The sequence below is a fragment of the Rattus norvegicus genome, chromosome 11 (assembly GCF_036323735.1).
Source record: "Rattus norvegicus strain BN/NHsdMcwi chromosome 11, GRCr8, whole genome shotgun sequence".
NCBI classification, from domain to species: Eukaryota; Metazoa; Chordata; class Mammalia; order Rodentia; family Muridae; genus Rattus; species Rattus norvegicus.
In genome coordinates this window covers 88,342,829-88,370,628 of record NC_086029.1, presented here as the reverse complement: position 1 = coordinate 88,370,628, position 27,800 = coordinate 88,342,829, and the positions used below count along the sequence as shown (strand labels likewise).

At 41.7% G+C, this 27,800-nt stretch overlaps 1 protein-coding gene across 11 annotated transcripts in view; it reads left to right on the top strand.

Moving 5' to 3' along the window:
- Positions 1-26,982, top strand: part of Tp63 (tumor protein p63) — a 210,897-nt gene extending 183,915 nt beyond the window's left edge. For 2 of the 11 annotated variants that reach the window (XM_017597881.3, XM_063270286.1), the window contains 8 exons: positions 118-227; positions 895-1,019; positions 2,956-3,038; positions 5,662-5,798; positions 17,388-17,545; positions 19,785-19,929; positions 21,161-21,254; positions 23,904-26,982. In XM_017597881.3, coding sequence (XP_017453370.1) covers positions 118-227; positions 895-1,019; positions 2,956-3,038; positions 5,662-5,798; positions 17,388-17,545; positions 19,785-19,929; positions 21,161-21,254; positions 23,904-24,200 — 1,149 coding nt within the window. In that variant the 3' untranslated portion in view covers positions 24,201-26,982. Of the gene's footprint in view, positions 1-117; positions 228-894; positions 1,032-2,955; positions 3,039-5,661; positions 5,799-11,321; positions 12,586-17,387; positions 17,546-19,784; positions 19,930-21,160; positions 21,255-23,903 lie in introns of those variants that run through there. The other 9 variants (NM_019221.4, NM_001127342.3, NM_001127339.2 and 6 more) reach the window with 6 other exon arrangements.
- The last annotated feature ends 818 nt before the right edge of the window (positions 26,983-27,800 follow it).

The window sequence follows — 27,800 nt, the reverse complement described above, 5'->3', positions numbered from 1 at the left end:
ATTTGCCATTTGAAGCGGAGTTCTAGAGGGCAGAGCTGAGGGCAAAAGCATCAGGGCAGGCCATGTCACATGTTATAGCATATGTGGACACGCATGTTTCTTCTTCTCCTGCCTCAGGTTGGCACTGAATTCACAACAGTCCTGTACAATTTCATGTGCAACAGCAGCTGTGTCGGAGGAATGAACCGCCGTCCAATTTTAATCATCGTTACTCTGGAAACCAGAGAGTAAGTGACTGGGAGCAAACCGAACTCATAAACAGCCAGAGGTTGAGGACCAAGTAGAATCCTTTTTTTTTTCCCCCACTACCTTTGCTGTAGAAAGAAAAGCCCCAGATTTAGTGCCTTGAGCTGCAAATCCACTGTAAACACAAAAAGATCTGAGAAAGTGGAGACAGGGAAGGGGGAGGGGATCAGAGGAGGGGGCCCAAAAATGCCAAGAGGGGCATGCCAGTCACTTCAGACCGAAATTCTTGACGTTTGACTGGAATTGTTTCGGATAGACGGTGTTTGTTTTCGCGTGGCCCCAAGGCATTTAACAGTTTCCTTGAGCAGTCTGAGTTGCTGGAGGGGGATTTTATCCAAGGACATCCCCTGGCTTAACTCAAGTTTCCTTCAAAATATGTAGCTAAATACAGCTGTTCAGCTAATGGCTTGGAGGTTCTTTGCAAAAGAAATGGAATGTTCTTTATTCACATTGCTTGTGGCACACAAACACTTTCCTGTTCTGCCTGGCGCTTTTGGGTGCTTGCTCTGAACAGCTATGCTGAAGGATGTGTGTGGGGGCAGGGGTGGCGGTGCGCGGAAGATGGTCAGCATAAGGGAAATTAGTGGGAGAACTCCAGGGGACTGTAACACCAGTCACTTTAACCTGTTATTCTTCACTAATTTCCAGTGGGCAAGTCCTGGGCCGACGTTGCTTTGAGGCCCGGATCTGCGCTTGCCCAGGAAGAGACCGGAAGGCCGATGAAGACAGCATCAGAAAGCAGCAAGTATCAGACAGCGCAAAGAACGGCGATGGTACGAAGCGCCGTAAGTAGATGTAGAGGCCAGATGGGGCAGGGTAGAGTCGTCTCCAGATGTAGGACTCTGCAGATAATATTAGGAGGGCTGCGTGAGGAAATGCGTGGTCACAGGTCACAGAGCAAGTAGGAGTATGGCTAGCAGAAGCGGACCCACTACAGTTTGCCTAAGCCACATCCTTCATCGGAGATCTCACTGTAAGATTCCCCAGAACCTGACTTCCACGGCAACAGCACCACAGCCACACCTTCTCAGGCTCGCTGCAGGCTTGTTGCATCAGAAACATCCAGTGTTTTGTTTTGTAGGCCCTCCACCTGGGTCGAATGGTACCTAAAGCTCCGGGCATCCATTTACCTTTCAGCTCTTAAGCATGAGGCTAAAATGGTACCTGCTCTCCTAGGATCTCTAAGGAGTGGTACCCTCCGAGAACACATTTCCTTAGGCATAGTCCAGGGATGCACAGATGTGCTCTCACTGAGCCTTGCGGTCACAGTGTTGAACAGAATGAGGTCTCATATTCTTTATCGTCTTTTCTAAAACTTGGATTCTAATTAATTAAATATTAGTGGGGGTATTTCGTGAAACGCAAAGTACAAAATTATAGAAACAGAGACGTTCCCGCCGGAAAAGGTTTGAGTGACCCATGGCCTATGCCTCCACCTCAGACACTCCACAGGGTCCTGAGGGCCATCTGGCTATAGCTACAAAACTCTGTCCCATGTGAGCTGCTGGTTTGTTCAGAAATATTATTTTAGAAAGCACCATGCATTAACACAAACCTAGTGATACCACAAGTTTGTTTGGATTTAAAAAGAAAGAAAGAAAAAAAAAGATTCCACTCCCTACCCCAGCCCGACCTGGAAATCTGAATCAGGCTGGAGGCATTGACCTCAACATCAACTCTCTCCCTTCAGTGGTCCATGCTCTGGAATTTAAGGCATAAACCGCCACGCACAATTTTCAACAGGTATTTTGAAGCTTATGCCTTCTTTGATGACAAGGCCCTAATCTTATAATCTATTAGTATTCCGATGAATTGAAACTTGAATTGTTCTTTACAGGAGACCCTACCACCACTGACTTCCAACTGCTGAATGTGATATGCTTTTGTGATAGATTCCGTCTGACCCCTGACAATTCCTCATACAGCTCAAATGTGTCCTACGTACATATCCACATTCTAACTTCCCTTTTGCAGCACTCATCCTACCTCGACTCCCCTATCCCTAGGGATTTGATGAATTATAGCAAGAACCGAATATCTGAATTTGGTGGGAAGATCATTCTCACACCCTGGATCCTGATTAATTAGAAATTCTAATTTAAAAATCTTAGTGATTTATCACTTGTTAATTCTGATATTTCCCGTTTTACTATTACCAACCCAATTCCTGTACCATGCACTTAACTCTTTCGGAAATGAAGACTCTAAAACATACATTTTTTTAAATTAATTAATTAATTTGTTTATTTAGATCTCAAATGCTTCTCCCCTTCCTGCTCCCTTCCTCACCGAGTCCCTTCCCCCATTTCCCCTTCCTGTCTCCTCTGAGAGGGTGGGATCCCCCCATCATGTCATATAAAGTCTCTGACAGATTAGGCACATCCTCTCCCACGGAAACATTTTCAAAAGCAAAAATACCAGCTTTTCTTTTCCTTAACAGCTTTTCATAGACACACGCAGGTAGTGAGCATGTAGTCAGAATGCCCCTTCGTAGCCTAGATTCGCCTTTTTGTAATAGCCTTTTCTAGCTCTCTTCAACCTTCTTATATAAAAGCAATTAGCATCAATTAGATGGTACTTAGCACAATCATCCTTCATCTCACAGGTTGCTAGGCTGTTCGTATTTAGTATGTACCCTTAAATATCAGACTCAATACATCACTGCTTCAGTAACTCCCCAGGATGAAGCTCGTGTCTTCCTTCCTCCAGCTTTCCGTCAGAATACCCACGGAATCCAGATGACTTCCATCAAGAAACGGAGATCCCCAGATGATGAGCTGCTGTACCTACCAGTGAGTCATCCCCAGATTCTCACGGGTGCTCCATTTAGCCTGCCTTGAATGCGCATTTATTAGCCAGTCATCACCCAGTTACCTGGAGCAAGAGGGAAAGAACTCTCACACACTGGAGCTAGAACAACAAAGGAACCTAGAGGACAACTTAGATGGCGTAGGTTGCGAGCTTGTGAACAACAGCTGCATATTTCTCCCAGTGCTGAAAGCTGCAAGTCCAAGGTCAAGTTGCCCCTGGTCAGGTTCTGATGAGGGCCTTCTTCTAAAATGCTGCCGTCATCCGTGTATTGTCTTTCACCAGGCAAAAACCTCTCTGGCAATCGTTTAAAACCACCCTCATCTCATCCACATGGCTCTACTCTCACAGCTTAAATGAGCCCCTAATACTTTGGAATGTAGGAGAGTAACGTATGAAACATAGACAAGGAAATACATTCATTCCTAGTGGCAGAACGATGTATAAAATAAAGCAAAGAGATTTTCCTTTGCAAAACCAGAAGCTATCCTGTCCCTTTGGAACCTATTTATATTTTAAGATCATCTACTTCCTCTCCCATTCTGTCAAAGCTACCCTCATAATAGGACATTTTTTTTCAATCAAATATTTAAAGTTAATTCCTATGTTGTTATTTGTGAGGAATAGAACTTTTGGAGACAGCTTTGCCATTCCTAAATTTTTGTCACACTTGAATCACAGAGTTGGTACTCCAGCAATTAGCTAGTCACCTTCTGGGGTGATATTCACCTTCTGGGGTATACCGTGGCTATCTGTTGCATGTCAACCACATGTAACAAGCAGTCAGTTTAGAGCAATCAGCATCTCCTTCCTTTAAGCATTAATCACTTCTATGTGCCGGGAACACTTGTCTTCTCTTAGGGAGTGTCACAAAGGAAGCTAAGCAAGGCAGAATCCACAGTCCTGTGTGAAGAGCCAGGAGGCTTGGCCCAGTTCTTACATAAGACGATCCTTTGCTTGCACAGGGTCACGGATGAACTCACTTTACTAGGCTATGGTTAGAGTTTGTTGAGTTCTTACTACCCTGGGTCTTTGCCGTCTGTACCGCCCATTGCTCTTCTTCTCAGACTTTGTGAAATATTGGTGACCAGTGCAACCCAGGTGCCCTCCAAGCTGACAGAGGTGGCAGTGCCAGGAATAGTGGCTGCGCTAGTGCCCTGGGATTGGAGCTTAGGTCGCTCAGCAGGTTTGGGCGTGCATGCTTCCTTCTCGGCCTTCCCAGCCCTGGCCCCCAGGGAAATCTAACAGGGAATCAGTTGAGACTCTCCGTCTCCTTTCTAAAGCTCCATATAGAAACTAAATTGTGGCCTTCAGGTGAAACGTTGCTCCTGCTATACTATATTTTACAGAAATCCCAGTGTGTGCCCAAAGGAGTGACTATGATGAACTAAAGCTAAAAGCAATGAAAAAGTAAACAAAATGGAGCTTATAGTATTTAAAAAACAAATAAACAATGAAATCGATTCATGCTGTGTGACCAGTAGGCTGGATCTCGAGCAATTCCCATTGCTCGAGAGGGATGTAGTAGTTTTTACCATCAAAGCATTTACCTTCTCCTGAGGACATAGTTCCAAGGTAACGAAATCCACAGAAGAGCGAGGCTAAGGAAGCACAAGAGAAGGAACAAGCTTGGAGAGGAAAGGCTCTAATTTACGGTGGGCTTCTTGGAGAAAGAGAAGAGAGCAAAGCTAACAACAGCAGCAGAGAATCTGGGCATGGTCCACCTTTTGTCCTCAGGCCAATGATTAGGTACAGCACACAGGTGCCTAAGGTCCAGATTATGTTGAACACTTACTCCTAGGGCCTCTACAGTTCTCCCGTGGGCTGCTGGCTTCATCCTAATCCAGCCTTCTCTTCCTTTTTAAAGCTTTAAAGAAGCTATCTTAAAAAGAGAGACACACTTCATTCCTCCTGAGACCCTTTGTCATTCCAAAGACAGTGTATTTTTCATGATTGTTATGTTTTATAAAATTGTAGCTGAAACTGAGTCATTGTTCTTAAGAGAAAGGTAGTACTGACCTCCTATGAATCTCTGGTCCCGGGGTGTCCATAGATGGATGGACAGCCTTGTTTTGTACATGTTTTGTTTAAAGGTGTCTTATTTAATATGTGATGTATGTAGGTTCATCTATTCTGAACTCACAGTCAACAGCATGCTAACTCATTTTTAGATAAGGTTTGTCTAATATAAGCATCTTCCCTGAATGGCACAGCACTGCCTCCCTCTTCCCCTACAGAGGCAGTGAGGGGTATTTTTGTTTTGAGCCCATTTAAGGCAACAAAGTAATCAACAGAAAACACAACAGTAGAATGAACTATATGGCAGTAAGTTCAACTAAAAAAGAATATAAGTTCACAGCATGAGAACTGAAAGAGGGGCAGAACCTCTCCTTGTTCTCCGTCAGCTGGGAACATGCAGTTGACTGATCATATCTCTGCCTGTGTGGCTACAACTGACCGAAATGGACCAGCTCCGTTGACACTCACGTTACAAATATGGATTCGTGAGGAGGTGCATTTAACCACACAGAATCCTCCAATGAGAGTTGGCTGCCCGTCGGCGCCTCTGCAGCTCCTCATCTCCTCTGTTTTCCGGCTTCCCCGTAGGTGAGAGGCCGTGAGACTTATGAAATGCTGCTCAAGATCAAGGAGTCGCTCGAGCTCATGCAGTATCTCCCTCAGCACACGATCGAGACGTACAGGCAGCAGCAGCAGCAGCAGCACCAACACCTACTTCAGAAACAGTGAGTGTGCCCCCGTCCTCTCAGAAGGCATGAACGAGCGTGACTGTCTGTCTTCATCAGCAGTAGGTTAACGGCAGACTCCATGAGGCTACATAACAGTTTAGACAAGCTGGTTTGACTCTTTGTCCCGTTTTCACTTCCTGCGTGTCTTGTAAACTGTCTCTGGGGGAGTTTCATTTGTGTTCTATTGAGCCCCAGACTCATACTAATACTTACTAATGCTCTATTCTAATAAACTTCCACTCATCGCAGAGGATTGGCACATGTATCTCCTAGGGTATACCCCATCCCATTTGGGTACCACCTTAGATACAGAATACCAAGGAGACAAGGATTCTGAAACCTAGCCCTGTTCCTTGAAGGCTGTCCCAGGGCAGCGCACAGGAATAGCAGGTTTCTAAGTCTTAGCACCTTTGCTCTAGACTGTCTTCCAGCAAGAAACTTTCAAACAAATGGGAAAGACTTTGCAACCCTATTAGCATATGCATACAATCTATTCATATGTTAAGTTTTACTCTCCTACTTGAAGCTCTGATGATGTTAATTGTTTTGTGACTAACAAGAAGAGAATAGCTCTTCTGAAAGGAGGGCAGATTGGCCAATCAGAGCCCTGTTTATTCTTAGCTTTTGGTGCTTAGTACAATCTCTTGGGAGTTTAATACATTGTATATTAGACAGGTGTTGCCAGAGAGTCTCAGTAGATAAACGTCTATACTACAATTTAGATCCACTTGAGAAATTTCAAACACTCAACATTTCACCTTAAAAAGAAATGATATCAAAAACTACCTTGACTGAGAAAAGAGTGTTTTGTTTTTTTTTTAAGATACAGTGGTAATTTATTCTAATAGTCATAAGCTTCGACTAAAGATAGTGTTTAAAATAGAAATGCAAATAAATGGTCAATGATGGTTATTTTCAGATAACTCTTCTTTTTTAATCAACACCAACTTTGCTAAAGGAGTCTAGACTGCATCTCTAATAGTCACAGGCAACTTCTGAGTCATGAGGAGCAGAAGATTCAGAAGTGAGCATGCCCTTTTTTCAGCTCAAAGCTGTTGAGCATTGAAGATCCTTTTTGACGAGAAAAGTTCTTATAACATCTAACATAAAAGTTTTGCAACTGGTAGCTACCATTTGTACTGAAAGCCAGTCATAAAAAGTAAATTGAGTGGTTTCTTGGGAACATCAGAACACACAGAATTCTCACTGCTGATCATAGGGATTCTTTTCCATATCTGACATCAACATTTGTTAGTATATTCAAGTATAGAATTGAGTTAGTTCACACAAAAGGGACCGGAGGAAAACAAAGTTGAAACATAGAAGACTGGGGGGAAGAGTTGTGAAGGAATTCCATCCTCAGAGAAGTAGGTCATAAATCACCTTCTGTTCCTTCTCACAAACTTCTGCCAACAGAACACCAGTAGGATTACATTATGTGTTAATGTGTTGTGTTGAGCTAGTTCTGAGACTTCAGCTCTGGACTTGGTTGTTCTGGTCAATGGAAAGAACTGTCTAGCATAGGGACTGGTAAGCATCTTCGTTTTCCTGTGAACTGTGAGAATTACTTATTTTAGGTATCTTGGTACATATGATCTCTTATAACTGGTCAGTTTTATGATTGTATCAGAACACTAGTAGATACTAAATGAATGACGGTGTCTGTCACATAAATACCTTATTATAGAAACTGAACCTTGTATTTTATATCATTTCCTCATATCATGATTGCTCTCTCCTCCATTTTTAAAAGTGGACAACCATTGGAAGCTCAGGAGCCACGTTATACAGCTTGCCAACCACTCTTGCAGATAAATATGTAGTTCGCCTTCTAGTGTTCATTAAAATGAAATTTCTGTTTGCTAGGCCCATCGGAAAGCTAATACGTATATTCTAGAGAGAATATAAAATGTTCTGAAGTCAGTATCTGACAGCAGCCTTTAACTTAGAACTCTTTTTCTCCTGTGAAATCTAAACATTTCTGCTTAGATATCAAATGTTCATGGTGTTACAACCCCTTTATTAGAGCACATTAAAAGACTTGACCTTAAAATGGAGATAAGAATATAGCTCCTTTTTCCAATAGTTTAGTTTGACTTCCAAACTTTTAAAATACTAAGAAAGCTTTGCAGGTTTCAGGATTGTATAAATTTATGTGGCCATATAAGGAAGTTGGGTAAATTAAAGGAGAAAAGAAACAATCTACTGTATTTGTTTTACAGCCTTAATGAATAAACTGGCTTAATTCTGGTCAGGGGCTCATACTCTCTGTGTTGGTAGAAGGAATGAGTAGATGAAAATACAGAACTTGTATCTCTGTCAGGAATTTTCCACAGGTAGCTGATTGATTGGCTTGAATTGCTCCAAGGGGAACTATTACTATTACTATTATCTATTCTTCATGGAGTAATCTATTCTACCTGAGAAGAAAATGTATGGCTAAGGAGGTTGTGTTAGCAAAATACAAATTTTTAGGGACTCATTTAAAGTCGCTAAAAGTGAATAGTGTGGGTTTAGCTGCATAGCTCCCTGGATGTTCATTTGAATCAATCGTGTGCATGAGTCTGAGTTGGTGTCTCACAGCTGTGATAGCTTGTGCATGGACAGCTAACAGACTGCAAAATGAGACCTTAGCAAAATGCAGATGTTTCCTACAATTATGCCTTTATACCATTACATGTACGCAGCTCCCTGATGATGGACATGAACCCATGCAAGTTCTCCAGTTGCTACAGCCTTTGGCTGAGATTGTCTTTCTCGGTTCTTTTGTTTTCATGCAAATCTCCGAGAGAAGGAATAAGTAGACAAAGAAAAATGGAAATCTAATTTCCTGGCAATCATTTGAAAAGAATAAATCAACTTAGAGAGTGCCTATAATAGCCTGTGATTTCCTTTCTACAACATCGTACCAATTTTATACTGGTACAGAGTCAAAAAATTGTTTTTAAGAATAGAATGAAAATTGGTAGGAAAACAATATACTTCCTACATGGTGACAGTAATATATTTTCAGTCTAATTACTTGTTTAATTTGCCCATTCTGTGCTTTCTCTCTGCTTGCCTTTCACTTGTGCATGGGTTTGTTTGTTTGTTTGTTTGTTTGTTTGTTTATTTATAACCCTTCATAGTTACCTTCATGATCACAGGCTATATGGAGGCTAGATATTTAAATTTAGATGTTTAAATTGAGTTGCTATGATTCAAGTCATTACAGACAGATGAAGGCTTTACACTGTTTAAGAAGAAATTATATTTTCACTAGCATGTCCATACAGGTACAACTCTAGACAGTTATGTTTATTAAAGCTGGACTCTAATAGGAAGACAAATTGGATCCAACTATTATTATTATTATTATTATTATTATATTTAAATTTCACTCTCTAGTTGTTCCATAGTTTTTACTGATACAGTGAAGTTATTTGGCGTCTGTTTTAGCAATCCTTAATTTTTAGATTAAAGACCCATGTAGCTTGTATTTTTATTTGTTTGTTTTCCCCTGTAATTCACCCTTTTTTGCCCCTTCTGTCCTCAGATCAGTGTGACTTTCTTATACTTTCTCCCAACCGTTGGTTTTCTCTGGAAAACTACATTTTGTTTTCTACGGCATAGCTTCTATTTACTTAGAATACACCCCATGACACCCCAAGACGCCCTTCTCCAGTATGTCTTGATCACAGCTCCATAGTGAAAAAAGCCAGAGGGTGCTGGGTGAGCAGCGTCTTCAAGACTGCTTCTAGCCCCTCACACCTTGCTGGGAAACCAAGCAAGCCCACAGAGCAGCTGAGGCTAGACCACCTTTAGAACCAAAGCTCTTTGCCAGTCTCATCCACTCCATCCTTAATTAAGCAATTGAGGCAATACAGGGACACTGCAGATGGTGGCCAGTGGTGCAGCCAGTGCCCCTTCCCATGGTGCTGCGGTGACCAGCTCGTTGATCTTCATTGTTCTCTCAGTTTAAAGGCATTTCTTTACTGAGACTGTCTCCCCACGTCGGTTTCATGAAGGTAAGGAGACAGTGATTTCAAGATTATTAATGAAACATAGGAAAGAGAGTGTAAAGGACACAGATATCCAAACTGATATGAATCCAAACCACACTTCTCAGTTAGATTGTAAGGGCACCCATTTCCAGGAAGTCTTCAGTACTTGCCAGCTCTGTAGACTTGAGAAGACCAGCAACACCATGCAACCTGGCAATGTCATGGCGCTCCTCCCGACAACGATAATCAGAGTTGACACAGTGCTACTTTTGAACTTCACAGCAAGATTATTACATTTATGGCATGTATTTCAGGACAGAGGTTTACTAGCTCTGAATTAGTGAAGGAGAAAAACCTTAAAGGTTCATTAAATTCTATTCAATCACTTCTCCAAATGAGCATATCTCCTTGTAGAACTGGCCTTGCTTCTAGGTCCGGAAGTTTGAACCCAGAGGGTGTATATAATCCTGCCTTCACCGGAGCACTGATCTGATCAGTTTGTGTTGACTATTTGAGACTTCGATATCAGAGACACTCCATCCAGGCTTTAACCTTCCAAGCAAAGAAAACTAAAAGCTGAAGCTCTCTTAGTAATAACTTGCTTCCCCCATGGTGTGCATGCAGGCAAATTTCATTATGAAGATACCAATTCTTGCTGATACACTAGACTGTGGATTGAGGGGGGAAAGTGCCTTTGTTCCTTTGAAGGTGCAAAACAAAAAGGATTCCAAAAGCCAGTCTGGGAAACAGTTCTCAAACAGTTCAGCGGGTTGCACAACCTTGAGCCAAATAAAAGGGCTTTTTCTTGGCAACCCATGGCATAATTGATTTCTTAATTATGCAAAAGTTGCTTTCATAAGTTTGATATATGCATTTATAGGCCAAGTTTGTGACTGAGAGGATTAAGGTATTTACCACCTCGATCTGGGCACACACAAAATGCTCATTAATAGTTCTTTCCAGATGCATGATGACGCAGCTCCTAATACTGATAAGATCATATTTCTTCAGACTTCAGAGTTTGGCTAGACAGAGCAGTAATGAGGTATAATAATTGGGTCTGTGACATTTTTACAGAGGATCAAAGTTTATTCTTGTTTTTGCATTTCCTTTGTCAATTAATTGAGTCCAGTATCCCCATGCCACACCCTATACTGAATACTGGACCTGCCTGTCACCATAATCCTCAAGTGAGTCACCTTATGTTAAGAAATAGAGATGACTGAGCCCCCAACTAACTCTTATATGGAACCTGGGAGAGTGTATTTTGAAAAATATGATTCTGATGTAGAGTGCTGATTAGCCGCCCTTGCTTTGTCTTGCATCTTCTTTACATAACTTGAGAATAGAATATTCTGGATGGTTTTAAAAGGAGGATTTTTAAACTAAAGGATTTTTAAAAGAAATGGCTTTTCAGATGCTCTGCTCCATCTGCACTATGATCATGAAGGTAGGAGAAGGGTGTGTTTCTGTGCTCATTTGATGTGGATTTGTGAGTCCTAAGCCTTCATTCTCTTTCTCTGGTTCCTCTCTACAGTCTCCTTTCAGCCTGCTTCAGGAATGAGCTTGTGGAGTCCCGGAGAGAAGCTCCGACACAGTCTGACGTCTTCTTTAGACATTCCAACCCCCCAAACCACTCAGTGTACCCATAGATCCCCGTCTCTGTGTTTGAGCTCGTGTGTTTGTTGTGTTTCCGTGTGTGTTTTGTGTGTACGCACACGTGTGTACATGTTTCCAGCCCTCACAAACAGGACTTGAAGACATTTTGGCTCAGAGACCCAGCTGCTCAAAGGCACACATCCACTAGTGAGAGAATCTTTGAAGGGACTCAAAATTTTGCAAAGGAAAGATGCTTTCTGCACATTCTGTATCTTTAGACCCTGCCTTGGATGGACAGGAACTGTGACTGTGCTTGTCTGTGAGCTTTCTACTGTTTTCCCAGGAGGGAGGGGGACCCACTGGGAAAGAGACATTACAATGTTTATTGGAACCCTTTTGTGTTACCTTCTGTTGTGTTTCTAAAACTCATAATAAAGCTTTTGAGCAGGTCTCAAACTTAAGATGTATTTTTAAGAAAATGAGGAAAAAACTTCTGTCATTGTCTGTGCCTAAGCAAGTTGTGTTGACCGAGTGACTTGGGCCTTTTGAATGCTGACATTCTCTTCCTACATAAGGAGAAAGTTGACTTAGGCTCTACCAGGTCTGATCTTTGCCACTGTATGTTAACATCTGCTATGATAGCCTTCCTTGCATCGGGTCCTACTCCCCCATACTGTTGTTTAGGTGCCAAGACTGGTAAGCTACTTTTGCGGTGTTAATACGAGATGAAACTACCCTAGAAATATTGCCCCAGGTAACTGCTTACCATGATTCAATGGTGGGAGAGTTCAAAGTCTCCTCACCAAATCTATGATTAACGGGTTTAATTGGAGCTGCTAGTCCTCAACCTGCCTACCATAAAACCAACTGGAATCCTCATTACTGTCCATGTGCATAATCTGGGAGAGCTCCTCTCTGAGGAAATGATGTCTAAGCACAGAAGTATTAAAATCAATATGCCTAGCCTACAAATTACAGGCAGAGAACTAAACAGGTTCTCTTTCCTTTTAAAATAGTTTCCCAAAAGAACTGACCGAATCCCTGTTTCTTTCTTCAACATCCCTGACCCCTCCTGTGCCAACCAGGTCACCAGTTCTTCATTCTCTGTCACCAGCACAACAATTTCTTGTGATCGAGGCTGCTGCTTTGTGGATGTGTGGTTTTAATTTTCAATAAACTTTTGCATCTTGGTTTATCTTGTAGTTTTTGTTTCGGTCTCTCTTGCTTCCCCCAAGTAGAGTATATTCTCAGAACTTAAGGGCTGCAAGTGCTATATGTGGATCTATGAAAGAAGAGAGAAAAGGCAGTCACTGTGGCCCTCTTCATATTTTATTTGAAATTTTATTTAAGATACTATATCCCAGGTTATCGGTCTGAAAGTTAGTTTACAATGCATTAACGAACCTCACACAGATTTTAGCCCTGTGACGGATTATATCTTAGGGTGCCAAAAGACATCTGAACAAGTCTTCAGTTTTGTTTTAAAGCACCAAATTTACTAAATTAAGTTTAAGCTAAGTCCCATTTTCTTAGATAATTAGGTTTATGTGCCATAGACTTTGGAAAATATTTGGCCAGAAATCTACAGTGGGACCAACATCCAAAGCTTCTGTTTTGGTTTAAATTTTTGTGTGTTCTGACCCTTGTATCATTGTAATCAATATTTCAAAGGAAGTTTTTTTTTATGCAACAAAGCATGTAACAGATAAAAACTTAATACAGAAAATCTTGAAATGAGATTAAAGTGGATTAGTAAATGAAGATGCCCTTGCTATAGTTCAGCTAGTAAGTTTGAGCTGCAAGTACTTGGGGAAAGTACTTAGATTTTTGGCATTCCTGTCAGAAATATTTTCTGCTTTAGCCTATTGTTATGTAAATTTCTCATGTACTCATCATAGCCTTTATATATATGTTTATATTATGATGATTAAAATATTATGGTTGGCCTTTTAAAGAACTCTTGGTGCCCTTGGTCTTTGGAAGCAAGGTTAGCCAACATTCAGGCCACAGAGAGGTGGGCTATTAGGAAATACTAAGAAGAGGTATAATTTTTTTCTACATTGTTTTTTAACCTTCTTCATATTCAGGGTATCATTCCTCTTCAAAATTCCTTTTCCATTTCCAGATTCAGCATTCTAGAAATGGCTTGGAAAATACATTTGTCCAATGTGTCACCAAATTTCAGTTAAGAGTTTTAACTAGTATATTTGAAAAGAATTAAATCTAGCAAAAGGATCAAGTGTGCTTCTGCAAAGCCATGGACATAACCTGGAACTTATCACAAAGATTGCCTCTCCTGCCACAGCCATGAGAGGTAAAATCAAGTTGTCTAATTTCTAATTCCAGATCATTTAAAGGAACATCTTATTTTCAGCAGAGAATACAGAAGTTTATGGGTTTAGAGTTAAGACCTAAGAATGGCAGACTGGGAACAAACAAAGTTGGTGGTTGAGAATTCAAAAGCATGTTTAAGGACCTAGGTTCAATCTGCACCACTGAAAACCAAAAGGAAGAAAACAATAACAACAACAATGACGATAACAACAACAACAACAGTAACAGCAACAGCAGCAGCAGCAACAATGTCACTTGGCTTTTCTAATAATACTTTCCCTCAAGACTAGAACCATGGGAGTCTTACCTGTTTGTATCTCTATGATACTCAGTTCGTAGCAAACTTTAATAAGCATCTATAGAAATGCCCTCACGTGGAAACTGTATTACATTTTTCTGCAGAGAATATTTGTCCTTTGTTTGGGGTGAATGACAAGGACAGAGGGGACAAGTAAGGAAATCAATCAAAATGGCATAGCTTCTGTTTTCATTTTCATTTTGGTCTGCAAAATTTGGGGGACTGTTTACTGAAGGACCATGGCATTGCACTCACTATGGCCAAGGAGTAGACTATTTTTCAGGACCTTTGAATGGGCTGTGACTTTATTCAGGATCACACTTTTTCCTAAGTGTGTGAGGGCTTCCCATTCTAGAGACTGGGGAGTTAGTAATGATCACAGTGCTGTGACCTTTGTCTTTGTATCTTAAAACTCACATTTGTGTTTTAGTGGGTGCCTTCAAGATCTGTGACCCTTTCAACCTCGTCCCAAATCATTTTTATACTTATTCAAGTAGGAATCTTTGTCAACTTTGTTCACTTCTTCCTATAACTTCATATGTTGGTACCCTCCATTCCTGTTATCAGATACTAGAGTGTATATTGACTATTTGAGGCCATAAAGGAAGAAGAAAGATTCTAAGGTGTTTATAGGAAACCAGACAAGGTTGAGGACTCTCCCATGATCTCCTTCAGACTTCACAGACGCCCCTGCAGAGCCTGAGGTTTGCCAGAGGAAAATGAGACTCAGGTGATACCTGCATCAAATCCAGATACTTCATACGTTCAGATCACATATAGAATATAGCAAATATTTTGATAGGCTCCAAAATTTGCATTCCTTATCTGCTCATTGTTCCTGACCTCTCTTCCTAAAATTAAATTGATTATTGTGAAAAATAATAGAGTAGCTAATAAGGTAGGGAAAAACAAAACAAAACAAAACAGTGACCACAGATGCAATCAAGGTTTCACAGCATGTAGAAAACAGCAGTAGACTGTGAAAGTCCACAGACAAAAGTAAAGTTTGTCAGTGTATTTTTATCTTCATGATTGTGGTTGTTAATGGTTAAAACTCTAATTATAGAGTTTGACTGTGTGTTCAACTGCTTGATGGAGAATATTCTGAATCCGGAATGTGAAGGACTATCTTATATAGTCATATATCATATATCATATTATCATATATCATCATAGCTACCTTCTCCTTGCCTAAGGGAGGGGTAGAAGCAGTAGCTGCTAGCACCACTCCCCACTACCTTTCTCTGTGTTTCCCTGGACTGAGATATGGACTTAGAAATGCTTCTAGGTTGGTCTGAATGTGCTGACTGCCCACTAGGTTCCTACACATTGGGGTATGGAGTTAGAATGTCTTGGTAGCCGATAAATTCCTGTTAGGTGGTGGTTGCTCTTTGCCTACCTTGGCTTTTCATATTTACTTTACTACTTTAATAATTTCTTGATCCTGTATTCTTGTCATCCACCATCATATTATTTTCTAGGGGCATGTCACAAAATCAAGAGAAAAGAAAGGAAACAAAATGGGCTTGGTGCCAGGAAACTCATTTCTGTCCTTAACACATTCAATTGGCAACAGATACTAGGCATTTGAGCATATTATTCTTAGGGTTTCATATTTACTTCTTTTTCAAATGATAATAGTAATTTATCGAGCATGTGCTTCTATGTTGTGGCATGAAATACTCCAGAGGAATGGCAATCTCGCAAACATGGGTGGAAAACAGCCAGGCACCCTGCAGAGTTATGTAACCAGGAGGATTTATTATATGATGCCTGACTGTACTACGTAGGAAAGGCCAAGGAAAATCAATGTTAAAACCTTGTTATAAAATGGAGTAGCTTTCCACAGTCATTCTAATTCATGCAAACAACTATGGTGTGTAGTGTTTGTTTTACCCTGGCCAGTGTTCATCACTGATAGAAAGCAGGCTGCCTGTTTTCAGCAACTGTGGGGAATTTGGTTCATCTTCAAAACCCACCTAAAGGACACGTACTTACTTACTGTAAATATTTGTCAAACATCACATTGCATTTGTTTGTAACGTGCAGTTATTAATATGCCTCATACACACATATGGAACCAAAACTCACATGCGAATTTAAACTTGTCTATTATTTTTTTAAAAAGGGAATATGGGTATTATAGAAAGAAGGCAAATCAGAGCAAAACAAAACATCTAGTTTGATGAATTCTGAAAGAGAACTTTTCCCACAACAGGTCAGACATATACTCAAAGCCAAATCTTCACCTATTTCTCAAATGCTCTGTTCTCTACAGTTGGTCCTCATTATCTCCTTTCTAGTTTCAATTTCAGCCCTAGAAGGAAGGATTTTTATCCCTGTAGAACCATTACTCTGTCACATCTTAAAAATAAAAAAACATTAGATTTTTTTTATTTCCTGCTACTAACAGTGTAGAACATGCTGCAAGCATGCCCAGCTGTGTCTATAGTTACATAGCTACATTTTTATGTAAGTACTATATTTACACACACACACGCACTCACACACACACACGCACTCACACACACACATATACACATACACACACACTCACATACACACGCACTCACACACACATACACATACACACACACTCACATAGGCACTCACACACTCACATACACACATACATACACGCACTCACACACACATACACATACACACACATATACACACACATGCACACACATACACATACACACACACACACACACACACACACACACACACACACACACACAGGACTTGTAGAAATTCATTCCCACAGTGGCTTGGGTTCTAAGGTTCTCCTATATAGAATAGTTGTTCACATGGCCTGTGTCCGCATGGCTCCTGTATAGTTGAGGAAGGGTGTTTATACCTCGGGGCTTGCTGTGAGAGAGTAGGGTATGGTGTCAAATGCTTTCGATGACCGACTTTTTCAGTTATGTGTTGTGTACCCCAAATGGCTTGGAAATCTGTAAATGGAAGGCCTCGGTTGGAAAGAAGTCTAGTGTCTTTCTGTACTTTATCAGCCTGTGTGCTTTGCTGGCTTCTTTCTCTCCTTGCTGGTTTTTAAGACTTATTTAGTTGAAACTCAAGAGAGAGAAGATGGAAGGAACAATAGGAAAAAAAAAAAGAAGTGTGTAAATTTTCCCTCTCATAAATGAGATATTAAGTACTCTACTATATACAAGCTAGAAAATAGTGATTTTGTGATAGCTTTGGAGTCCCTTCCAGAAGGGAGAGGCTGGCACGGCTGATAAACGAGTCTAGGCTATAAAATGAGTATTTGGCTCAGGCATAGTTCTAATGCAGGACCTGTTGAAAGAGACTGGTCCTGCTTTTCGGTGTCCCGTGTTGACCATCACTCCGTGTTTGTATTCCTAGGACCTCGATGCAGTCTCAGTCTTCATACGGTAACAGCTCACCACCTCTGAACAAAATGAACAGCATGAACAAGCTGCCGTCTGTGAGCCAGCTTATCAACCCACAGCAGCGCAACGCCCTGACTCCCACCACCATGCCTGAGGGCATGGGAGCCAACAGTAAGCACACCTCCCTTCAGCTGCCAAAGAATGAACAGGGCTAAGACAGGAGAAGAGTGCTTTAGGCTGGCAAGGACCCTCTCCCCTAAGCTAAGGACTGCAGACAGGGTACCTTGTAGGTAGAGGAGCCCAGAATTTGATGACTTGGCTTTCACGAATAACCCTTCATTTTTGAGTTTTGGGGTTTCATCACAAAATACCCTAGTACAGGGAGATGTGAGGTTAGTAGGGATAAGGATCACTGAGACAAGAACAGTTCACTCCTACCAGCCTGGATGGCAGTACACCTCTGGCCTCCTCTGACACCATCTTAAAAATGTGTCGGCCATATGGGAAGTAGCGTGGTGTGCTAGACTGAAAGTGTCAGAAAATTGATTCTTATCTGGATTCTTGCAAAATTATCTGTGCAACAGCAAGCAAGTCAGTCCTCTGCTCATATGCTATGTCTCTAAAATGATCTTTTCACGGAGTTAGCATTTATGTATCTCTGGCTTTATGGCTTTACTTCATTTCACACACAGTCATAAGCAGGGAATCGATCTCTAAAATGGTTTCTCCTTTTCTCTTGCACACACAAGAATTCTTCATAGTAACTAAATGTGGGAATAGAAGACAGTGAAAAAACTGGATCTAAATAAGTGGGCAAAATTTGTACAAAGATCTTCTAGGAACAGGTTTACCTGATCTATTGTGAGTCTAGCAAAGGGACAGAGACTTGAATGAAGCAAAGAATAGTAAGGACCCAGGATTAATGGCATTTTCAGGGATGGAGAGAATGGAACACTATTTAGGTCCTAGAATCTCCACTGGATGAAAAACCTAGGAACTACCATCTGGTCCTTCAAAGTCCCTATTTGTTGTGACCTTTTGATTTCCTTTTCCCTGGAAAGCACAGTCTATGTAAAAGAAGCTAAGTGAGTCTGAGATCTTCTGTTGTCCAGCAGACCGAGTTCATTTTCAGCGTAATAGCTTGACAACAGACACTTTACCACAGGGATTTATAACAGATATCATGGTGATAACACACCCAAGGTCCCAGGCCTGACAGTGAAAGGAGACATTCGGTTCTATTTTCTTTTATGTGAACAAACCTCTCACCTTGTTCTAGGGGCAAGAGAGTAGTAATAGTAACCACATTTTACATTTAGACAACATTTCACTCACTTTTGTTTAATTCATAGTGCACACCTCTCCTCTGATGTACCCAGGCAAGTCTGAGGGGAGCCTATGAAATGTCATAGGGCTGTGTTTTGCAGCTGACTTCCTCACTGCAGGAGTCAGAGGTCCCTCCGACACCCCTACCCCCAGACCATGCTTCTAATTACTAAAGTAGAAACAAATTATATTCTTATTTTCTCGATATATTATTTTCTGCTTTTTTAACTAGAAAGAAAATTTATTTCACAAATTTTATTAGTCCCAAGTTTTGGGAGGGGGCAGCTGAGTTGGAGGTGGGGTGTCAGTGAAGGCTTGAAGCTGATGGTTTTGAAAACTGTCCAAAGCGTTTGATGAAATTGGAAAGCAGCTATGCCCGCCACTATTACCACCAACGCCGCACGCGTTTGATGAAGTTGGTGAAGTCAGGTGTAATATACAACAGAGTTTGAATCCTGAATTTGTTTATTTTCTTATTAGGCATAAAGTTTCCAGAATAATACTGTAACAAGTCATCTTGTTTTGAAATAGATCTCCTTCATGGATGTATTTCACAGTTTTCTCAGTATAAGCACATCTCACTGTACAAGGAAGTCATCCTGCCTGTGGGGGATAGAAACAGAGACTCGATCTCTATGCTCTAGGAGAGAAGTGTAGTGAGAGAAACCAAACAACCCACTCTGGCCAGTGGAAGGAGAAACATATCAACTTAGCAGAAAAGAACAATTAGAAGAAAAGAAACATGGGAAGAGAGTCCTAGGAGAATAAGGGTTCAGAAATCTGTAATTAATTTTGAATTCTGATTCTATTCTGCTCAACTAGGTATAGAATGCATGAAGGTATATAGAGGAATTAGTTCAGTCTTTCCCTCAAACAACAACTACCACCACCACCACCACCAGCACCCCCTCACCCCCAACCCCACCACCACCACCACCACCACCACCACCACCACCACCACCACCACCACCACAACAACAAAAACCCACAGGTTTTTGGTAATATTCAACAGGATAGAGAGTACACTGGGAGGCTGGGGCATGATAGTTTAGTAATCCTTTCTGTTCCTCCTGCTTCTGTTCAGTTCCTATGATGGGCACTCACATGCCAATGGCTGGAGACATGAATGGACTCAGCCCCACCCAAGCTCTTCCTCCTCCACTCTCCATGCCCTCCACCTCCCACTGCACCCCCCCACCTCCGTACCCAACAGACTGCAGCATTGTCAGGTGAGTGCACAGCATGTGACCCTGGGGTCCATCCTAATCGTTTATGGGTGGAGGGTAGACACTGGCAAGACTGATGAAGTAGTTGAGAAGAGAGAATGCTGCCTTGTGACTTAAGGAAGATGAGCCTGATTGGTACAGCGGTCAGCATAGCTCTCTTAGGAACTCCTACGACCAGTGTAGTGAAAGTGGAAACATGCACACAGGTTTCAGACCTGTGTCTTGGTCTTCATGTATCCCCTTCTACTCCCTTCTGTTCTGACAGGTCATTTGTGGCCCCTGAATTGGTGCTCAGGGCTGGGTTTCCCCAGAGGGATGTAAACTGGCTCTGCTGCTCCCTTTCTTGCTCTCTAGGCCTCACAGCTCTCAGCCACCATGGGACCATAATTTTGGAGTTGGATGTCTATAAAAAGTTTTAATATTAGCAAAAAAATGTGAGATTTGAAGAAGCCTCCACTACTCTGCTAGGAAATGAGGACACTCTAGGACAGGGGGTTTCATGTGGACAGAAGATAGCAAAGTCTGGAAGGTGTGTCTCACAGATGTACATGCAGCTCCACATTTCATGTTTAATGTGTGTCTTCAGTTTCAAGGGGAGCTTTATCCCTTTGGCTGACGGTAGGGTATGTTTTGCTCATGTGCAACGTTAGCAAAAGAGACAGTGTAGTACATGGCCCAGATCTGCAGAAATTGGCCCTGGGATGGTAGTGACATGACCAGTCGCAGGCCAGCATTACAAAGATGATAATCTCTGTTTTAAAGGCACAAATCAAGAAGTATCAATGATAGTCTAGAGTCTTAGCCTACAGGATTTTCACTATCTAAAACATCCTCAAGAATCCCTCAAACACAAAAGAGCAAGAATCGAGATTCCAAGTCTTATGTGATCCTGAAGGCAAGCGCATTGAGGGCCTGACCACCAAACCTCCACACATACCCACTGCAATGGCTCCTGGTGTATTTGTTCAAAACCTCCAGGTACCCCAAATCACCAGCTGAAAAATCGCCACCTCCCAGAACACTTATACTTGATTTGTTGTCAGTTTACCTAAAGTTTGAGTTTCTAGCAATCCTCAAACCTCAGCTTCAAGGCCCGTACACACTTCATTTGCTGCCAGTCTCTTATGCAGGGCATCCAAGGGCAAAATGTTGGGTTTTCCTTTATCTCGCCAATGCAGTTGGGGTGAACTCTCTTTTTCTGTTTCCTCCTTCCTCTTCCCTCCTCCCTCTGCAGTTTCTTAGCAAGGTTGGGCTGTTCATCATGTCTGGACTATTTCACGACCCAGGGGCTGACCACCATCTATCAGATTGAGCATTACTCCATGGATGTAAGTAAACTGTTAGACCTTTCTCTTGAGTATAATTTCTTTATTTTTCTCCCTCTGGTACATACGCCTTGTAGTTCCATCTAGGATAGATTTAAAATTTGTTTTGGTCATGCTTCTAATCCTCCACTCTAATGGAACCCATAATCCTGTCAGACACATTCCCCAGGTCAGAAGCTCAGAAATCAATATGCCTGATCCTTCGGCTGTGGCCCATTGCACACAAGTGTATGCAAATTGAGAGACAGAATATTTAATTCCTATGATTGAAAAATTTTAATCTCTAGACAGGTGACCAAAAACCAAACTCCTGGGAGGCTGAAGCAGGAAGATCACTTCGGCCCAGAAGTTTGAGACCTGCTCGGGCAACACAATGAGACTTACTCAGAGATTGGTTAAAAATGTCCTTGTTAGAGCATCAGGCAGGAGAGCAGAAAAGACATAATGTGATTCTCCCTGAAGCAAACAGATGACAAAATTGTCATTGGCCATAGCACATTAATGGCAGAACCAGGAGAAGCCTTTGACACTGTTCACTGGGCTTTTTCATCTCTTCTTAAATTAAGGGTTTTAAGGGTGAGTTCACTCTTCTTTTCACTGCTGACTCTTCATTCATTTGTAATTCTGTCACCCCTGCTCCGTGCCCTATCACAGGGAATGATTACTAGCCACGAGTTCAAGTCCTGGGCACAGATATTAGTAGCAATGAAATCTGAGGCTGTTATTCTGCCCCTCAGGCCCTCTGTTAATCCAACTGAGTTAGAAATCGCTCCTTTCTGACTCTGATCTTCTCTGAAACAAACTGCATGTGCTGAAACTTTCTCTTGCTTCCCACCCCATATCTTGAACTTCTGCATATGTGGGAGCTACTTCTCTGCCCCTTGCAGCAATCTGATCCTCCTCCTCCCTCTTCTGCCCCTCCCCCTCCACCCCCCTTTCTCTCTCTTTCTCCGGTTCTCTTTGGCATTTCTAGCTTCCAGATGGCACTTTGGACTGCTGGGAGGAGCTCATCTCTGCCTCTGCTGTTGCTTCTGTAGTGGGGACTCCTTCCCCTCCTTGAGCACCGATGCTAGCCGTGTCCCTGAAGCACGAGAAGGCTCCAGCCCCAGAGGGATTAGTGTACACCATGATACACTACACCCAGCCCTCACAGTCTAGAAGTTACCCCCGTGCTTCCTTGGTAGAGCACATCATAGGTAGCAACTGCAGAGAAAGCTTAAGATGTTCTGACGGGACCAAGGTGACGTCAAAATCACCTCTCTCCACTGAGGAAAACAGAGTGGCCCTGTATTTGAGAAGCGCCTGTAGTGGGGTCCTGTGTGGCGCAATGAGAAGGCTACCCCTTCCCTATGCCTTTATGTAGAATGTATTACTTGTGGACTTACCGCGCATGGGGCATAGCAGGATTCTCCTACCTCCTTTCACATGCAGAAGTGCTTTCCACAAATTGTGAATGGGGGTGAGACCATAAGAGTAATCTCATTCTCATTTGGGCTCATTCAGTTTCAGAAGTAAACAGGATGTAAGAAGCAAAAGATCATGCTAACTTAATCAACTTGTGGATTGTCTTCTTAACGGTATTTTCGTCTACTACAGAAGTTAAAGTAGCTGTGGTTTCCTGAAAACCCATAGAATGGGACAATATTACAGCATTGTCGTAGAAACTATTCGGTTTTCTCATCTGTTCCTCAGTATTTTCCTGCTCATTTCCAGAAACAGATACCTTGTGTGTCTTTGCAGCTCTCAGTTATTGTAGTGTGCCTTTGCCTTTCTGGGAGAGAAATGAGAAGACATTGGGTATCTTCAGATGTAAAGCTGAATTCATGATGTGATGATAAACATTATACTGTGTGCCTTATTAGCTATATAATACCACCATACCACACATGTCTATGAGCCCATAGTATGTAGAATGTAAAGAAATAACTGTATCCAAAGCATACAAGTAGGAAACTAAGACCACATTGCCATCTGCCAAGCTGCTTTCTGCCTGCTGCACTGTTTCATTAAATGGAGACACAGAAAAACTAATGGCAATAGATCCAAGACATGCACACACCTCCTTAAGATCGACCCTACTGGGAAGGCCTCTTGTTCCTCCTGAAGTGCATGGCTATAACTTAGATATAACTGTGTGCATTTGATGCTTTTTTATTTATACCATGAAACCTTTTGCTCTTTAGGACACTTTCAGGCTCAAAAGCTAATCCTGAGTTTACGGCATATTTACCTTGTTACAAAACTGCAAGGCTTGTTAACATAAGCTTCAGTTTTGCTCTCCCTAAAATAGGTATAATAATATCCAGCACTAATTTCAGGATTCAATAGGGCTATGAAAATAATCAGTTTGGAAACTCAATCCCCATTAGAAAACTTTCCTTCTTCCTGCACTGTCAGTGACATCCCACTAGTCCCAGTCCATAGATTTGACTCACAGAGACGTACAGTTCTCCTTGAGACTGTTGGCCTCCCGTTTAACTACTTCTGCACTATTTTACACGCAGATAAACTGAGGCCAATGGAGAACAAGTGTATTGTTATTAGTGATAATGATTTCAAATCATTTAAGCCAAAACAACAAAGAATAAAACAGCACGAGCTAGAAATCTAGGTGTCTGCCTTCTAACGCCTGGTCTCCTTCCCATTGCTCAGGATTTGGCAAGTCTGAAGATCCCTGAGCAGTTCCGACATGCCATCTGGAAGGGGATCCTGGACCACAGGCAGCTGCATGACTTCTCCTCACCTCCGCATCTCCTGAGAACCCCCAGTGGTGCCTCTACAGTCAGTGTGGGCTCCAGTGAGACCCGTGGAGAACGTGTGATTGATGCCGTGCGCTTTACTCTCCGCCAGACCATCTCTTTCCCACCCCGTGATGAGTGGAACGATTTCAACTTTGACATGGATTCCCGTCGCAACAAGCAGCAGCGCATCAAAGAGGAAGGAGAATGAACGTCCGTCGCCGGGTTCTTCCTGTTTTCTTCCTCCTCCCAGCTCCCACAGGGCACGCCTGCTTGATCCTCAAAGCCTTCTCGCTAGCTCTCCTCCTCCTCCTTCTCAGTCTGGTTTCTAAAGGGACGGAGAATTAAGAGGCTACCTGTTACCTAAAGTCTGACCTGTCACCTGATTCTGATCCTGGCTTTAAGCCTTCAATACTCTTGCTTGCAAGATGCGTTGACATTGCTAGATAGACGTTAGCAGAGAAGCAGTGGGTCTCTCTAAGCACTGGAGATCGCTCATTGACTTTTATAAAGCATTTTCAGCCTTATAGTCTAAGACTATATATATAAATATATAAATATACAATATATATTTCGGGTGGGGGTATTGAGTATTGTTTAAATGTAATTTAATGGAAATCGAGTTGCACTTATCAACCTTCTTTGGAATTTGCTTGTTTTGGTTGGCTGATCTGTACCCCTTTCTCAGGGGTATCATGTATGGTGACAGATATTTAGAGTTGAATGGTCTATGTGAGTAACAGTGATATATAGGTCCTCTCCTTTCTTTGGATGATTGCCGTTTAGCACATCAAACCTGTGGATGCGTCCAGTCTGTTTACCATTGCTCCTTATGAGGTAAAACTGCATATACTGTCAGTCTATTTTATGTTACTGGTGTCCATTCCAGTTAGGCTGGTTCACTCTGTGGCCATTCCAAGCAAAATTTTATGTTTGCTTTGTCACACACTAGAAGACAGGGCATCATCTCTTGCTTTTGTTTGAGAATGAGGAGTACTTTTTTTTTTTTCTGGAAAATCTTAAATGGTCCAAATCAGCCATTCCAAATGGCTGATGAAATGTAGCCAATATAGCAGTTAGCTCTCTAAAATTTAAGACCCAACACCCTCGTATTTATTAGTAAAACAAAAATGAAACATTTGCTGTCATTAGAGTAGCCTTAAAATTAAATTTCAATACCAGATTGACTGAGTAAACTATGCATTCAATGTTGTTGTGAGAATTGGGGCTAATTAGTCAGGATGATTGGAATTTGTGTAGTTTTTTATGGTGAGTTGCAATATCTATTTAGGAAGGTTCAGGAATAATAAGAATGACTCAGAAATACTCAATCTCCGTGACAACAGAAAGCAATCTCACCAAACTCTGAATTTAAACCCCTTTTGAAACATGGAGTGAGGCTTGGGAAATGTACCTTTTAAAGACTTTCCTATCTATAAGACACTGCATGCAGGGGCAAGTTTAATCTCTCATCAAGGTGGAAAATAAGAATAGTAGCTCGGAAACTACAAACTTGCTAGTGTAGCTTTCACATGGCATGAGCTCAACTATTGTTATTTTCCTCTTTATCATCAAAGCTCCATTGCTGTAGAAAGCAGAGGTGAAGACCCAGTTTTCCACCTGACACTTTCCGGGCAAGGCATAGACCAAGAACTGTCTACAAAACCAGGGCAAAGCTCTTCAGTGAAGCTGTTTAATTCACATGGAGAAACACTTGTTTCCCACTTTGGGAAAGCATGCAACAGTGTTCCCCCTAGATGTTTTGGAAACATTTTGAGTCAAATATATTTTTCCCAGACTAAACCAGGCTAATGAGCTCTACAATCCTCCTGCACATTTTGGTAAAGGGCTGTCATTGCACAGGAGCTCCCATTTTTATCTTAAAGTGCAAATGGGCTAATACGCCTACGAAATGTAATGTATGGGTTTTGCCAGAAAATAGTATATTGTGTACACGTGTCTGTGTGTGAGTGTGAGAGTGTGTGTGTGTGTGTGTGTGTGTGTGTGTGTGTGAAATTGCATACTATGCTGGTTTTGTTTGTTACTCTTTCTCTTGGGGATAGTTGGGTTTTCCAGAACCACAGACGAAACTTTTTTTTGTTGCTGTTTTTATATTTTTGCAGAAACACCATTTAGTGAGAATTCAATGTCAAATTAGACATGACACCTTAATTGTAAGAAGGGGGGAGAGGGAAAGTTGGTTTTTTTTAATTTTTTAAAATTTTGTATACTAAAGAGAATGAGTCCTTAATTTCAACATTCTGTTGCATTTAAATAATGATAAGCATCATTAACTTCTGTAACAACTTCCCAGCTTGGCAAATTCAATGCATGGAGAACAAAGCTGGGCCTTAGCCATGTTAGGGAGAAAAATGGCTTCTTGGGGGTTGTGAGCATTTGGGTTGCTTTAGCACCGTTGAGGTGGCACAGGGGACTCCTGAGGCATTTCAGCACTACTTACGTAGCACTAGGGACTCGGAAATTCCTGTACTGTAGCTAATGATTTTGGCGTTCACCATTAGCAGTAGATAGGCCGTTTCTCTCCTCACACCAGTGTTAAGCGTGTGAGTAGCCAGAGCTGTGGGGAAGAGCATGGAGAACAGACGTCTGCTGGATGCCTCTCACCGGAGAATGAGATTCCTTCGCGTGGTGGTGAAGTAGGATAGGAAGCAGGAGTCTCCTTGTTAGTCCAGTTAGCTATTGTTTTCTTGATATTCCCCCCCAAAACATTGACTATGAGAGATATGTGGGGCTTTTTTATTTTTATAATTGTACAAAATTAAACAAATATGAAATGTTTTATATACTTTATTAATGTTTTTTTTCAAAAGGTACTTTCTTATAGACATGATCCTTTTTTTACAGGTTCAGTTGCTTGTCCCTTGGTATTTTTGTGTTATGGGCTATGGTGAGCCTGAGGCAAATCTATAAGCCATTTTTGTTTGCCAGGACATGCAATAAAATTTAAAAATAAATGAAAATACACTGAGAAATTGTGTTCCTCTGTGAGTATGTATCTGTGTGTTCATCCTTCTGACCTCTGGCCTTGTTTCTCTTACAATGGGAAGAGAAAAATACTTCAGTTGAGGCCAAACAGAGTTTGCTGTCCAACTGGAGATTAGACTGCCACGTTTCTGAATTTTATTTTTGCATATTCATTTATTTATCAAAAATATTTTTATTTAATATATTCTGATCATGGTTTTCTGCCCCTCGTCGACTTTCAGACCTCCTCTATCCAACTCCACAATTTCATACCATTCCCTCTCTTTAGAAAACAGGCCAAAATATGCAGAGCAAACAGGCACACAAAACACTCATTAAAACACAAAAATAGAAACCATAACCTATAAGCAAAAGACGTGTAAGGTAAAAAACAAAATCACAGACAAAGCCCCGTGAGACCAAAAATCTACCAAAATGCCAGTGAGCTTGTATTGTGTTGGCAGTCTTGTGCTAGGCATGGGGTTTGTCCTTAAGTGTGGTTCCTATAAGCCAGTGAATCTTTATGGTAGAAAATAAAATCTTCCTTCGCCAGAGGTTGTCAATGGGAGATGGCTTCTTGTTAAGGATGGGAGATCATGTCTCTCATCCCCTCTCAGTGCTGGGACCAGTATCTGGCTTGGACATGTGTAGTCCTTGTACATGCTGCTACAGTGTATCTGAGTTCATAAGAGCATCAGTCCTGTTGTGTGTAGAAGGCACTCTTTTCTTGATGTCTTCCACCCCACTGCCCTTAAAATCTTTCTGCCTCCTCTTCCCTGAGCTCTGAGGCAAGAGGTTTGTTTGTTGGAGCACCGGTGTTCTGAGG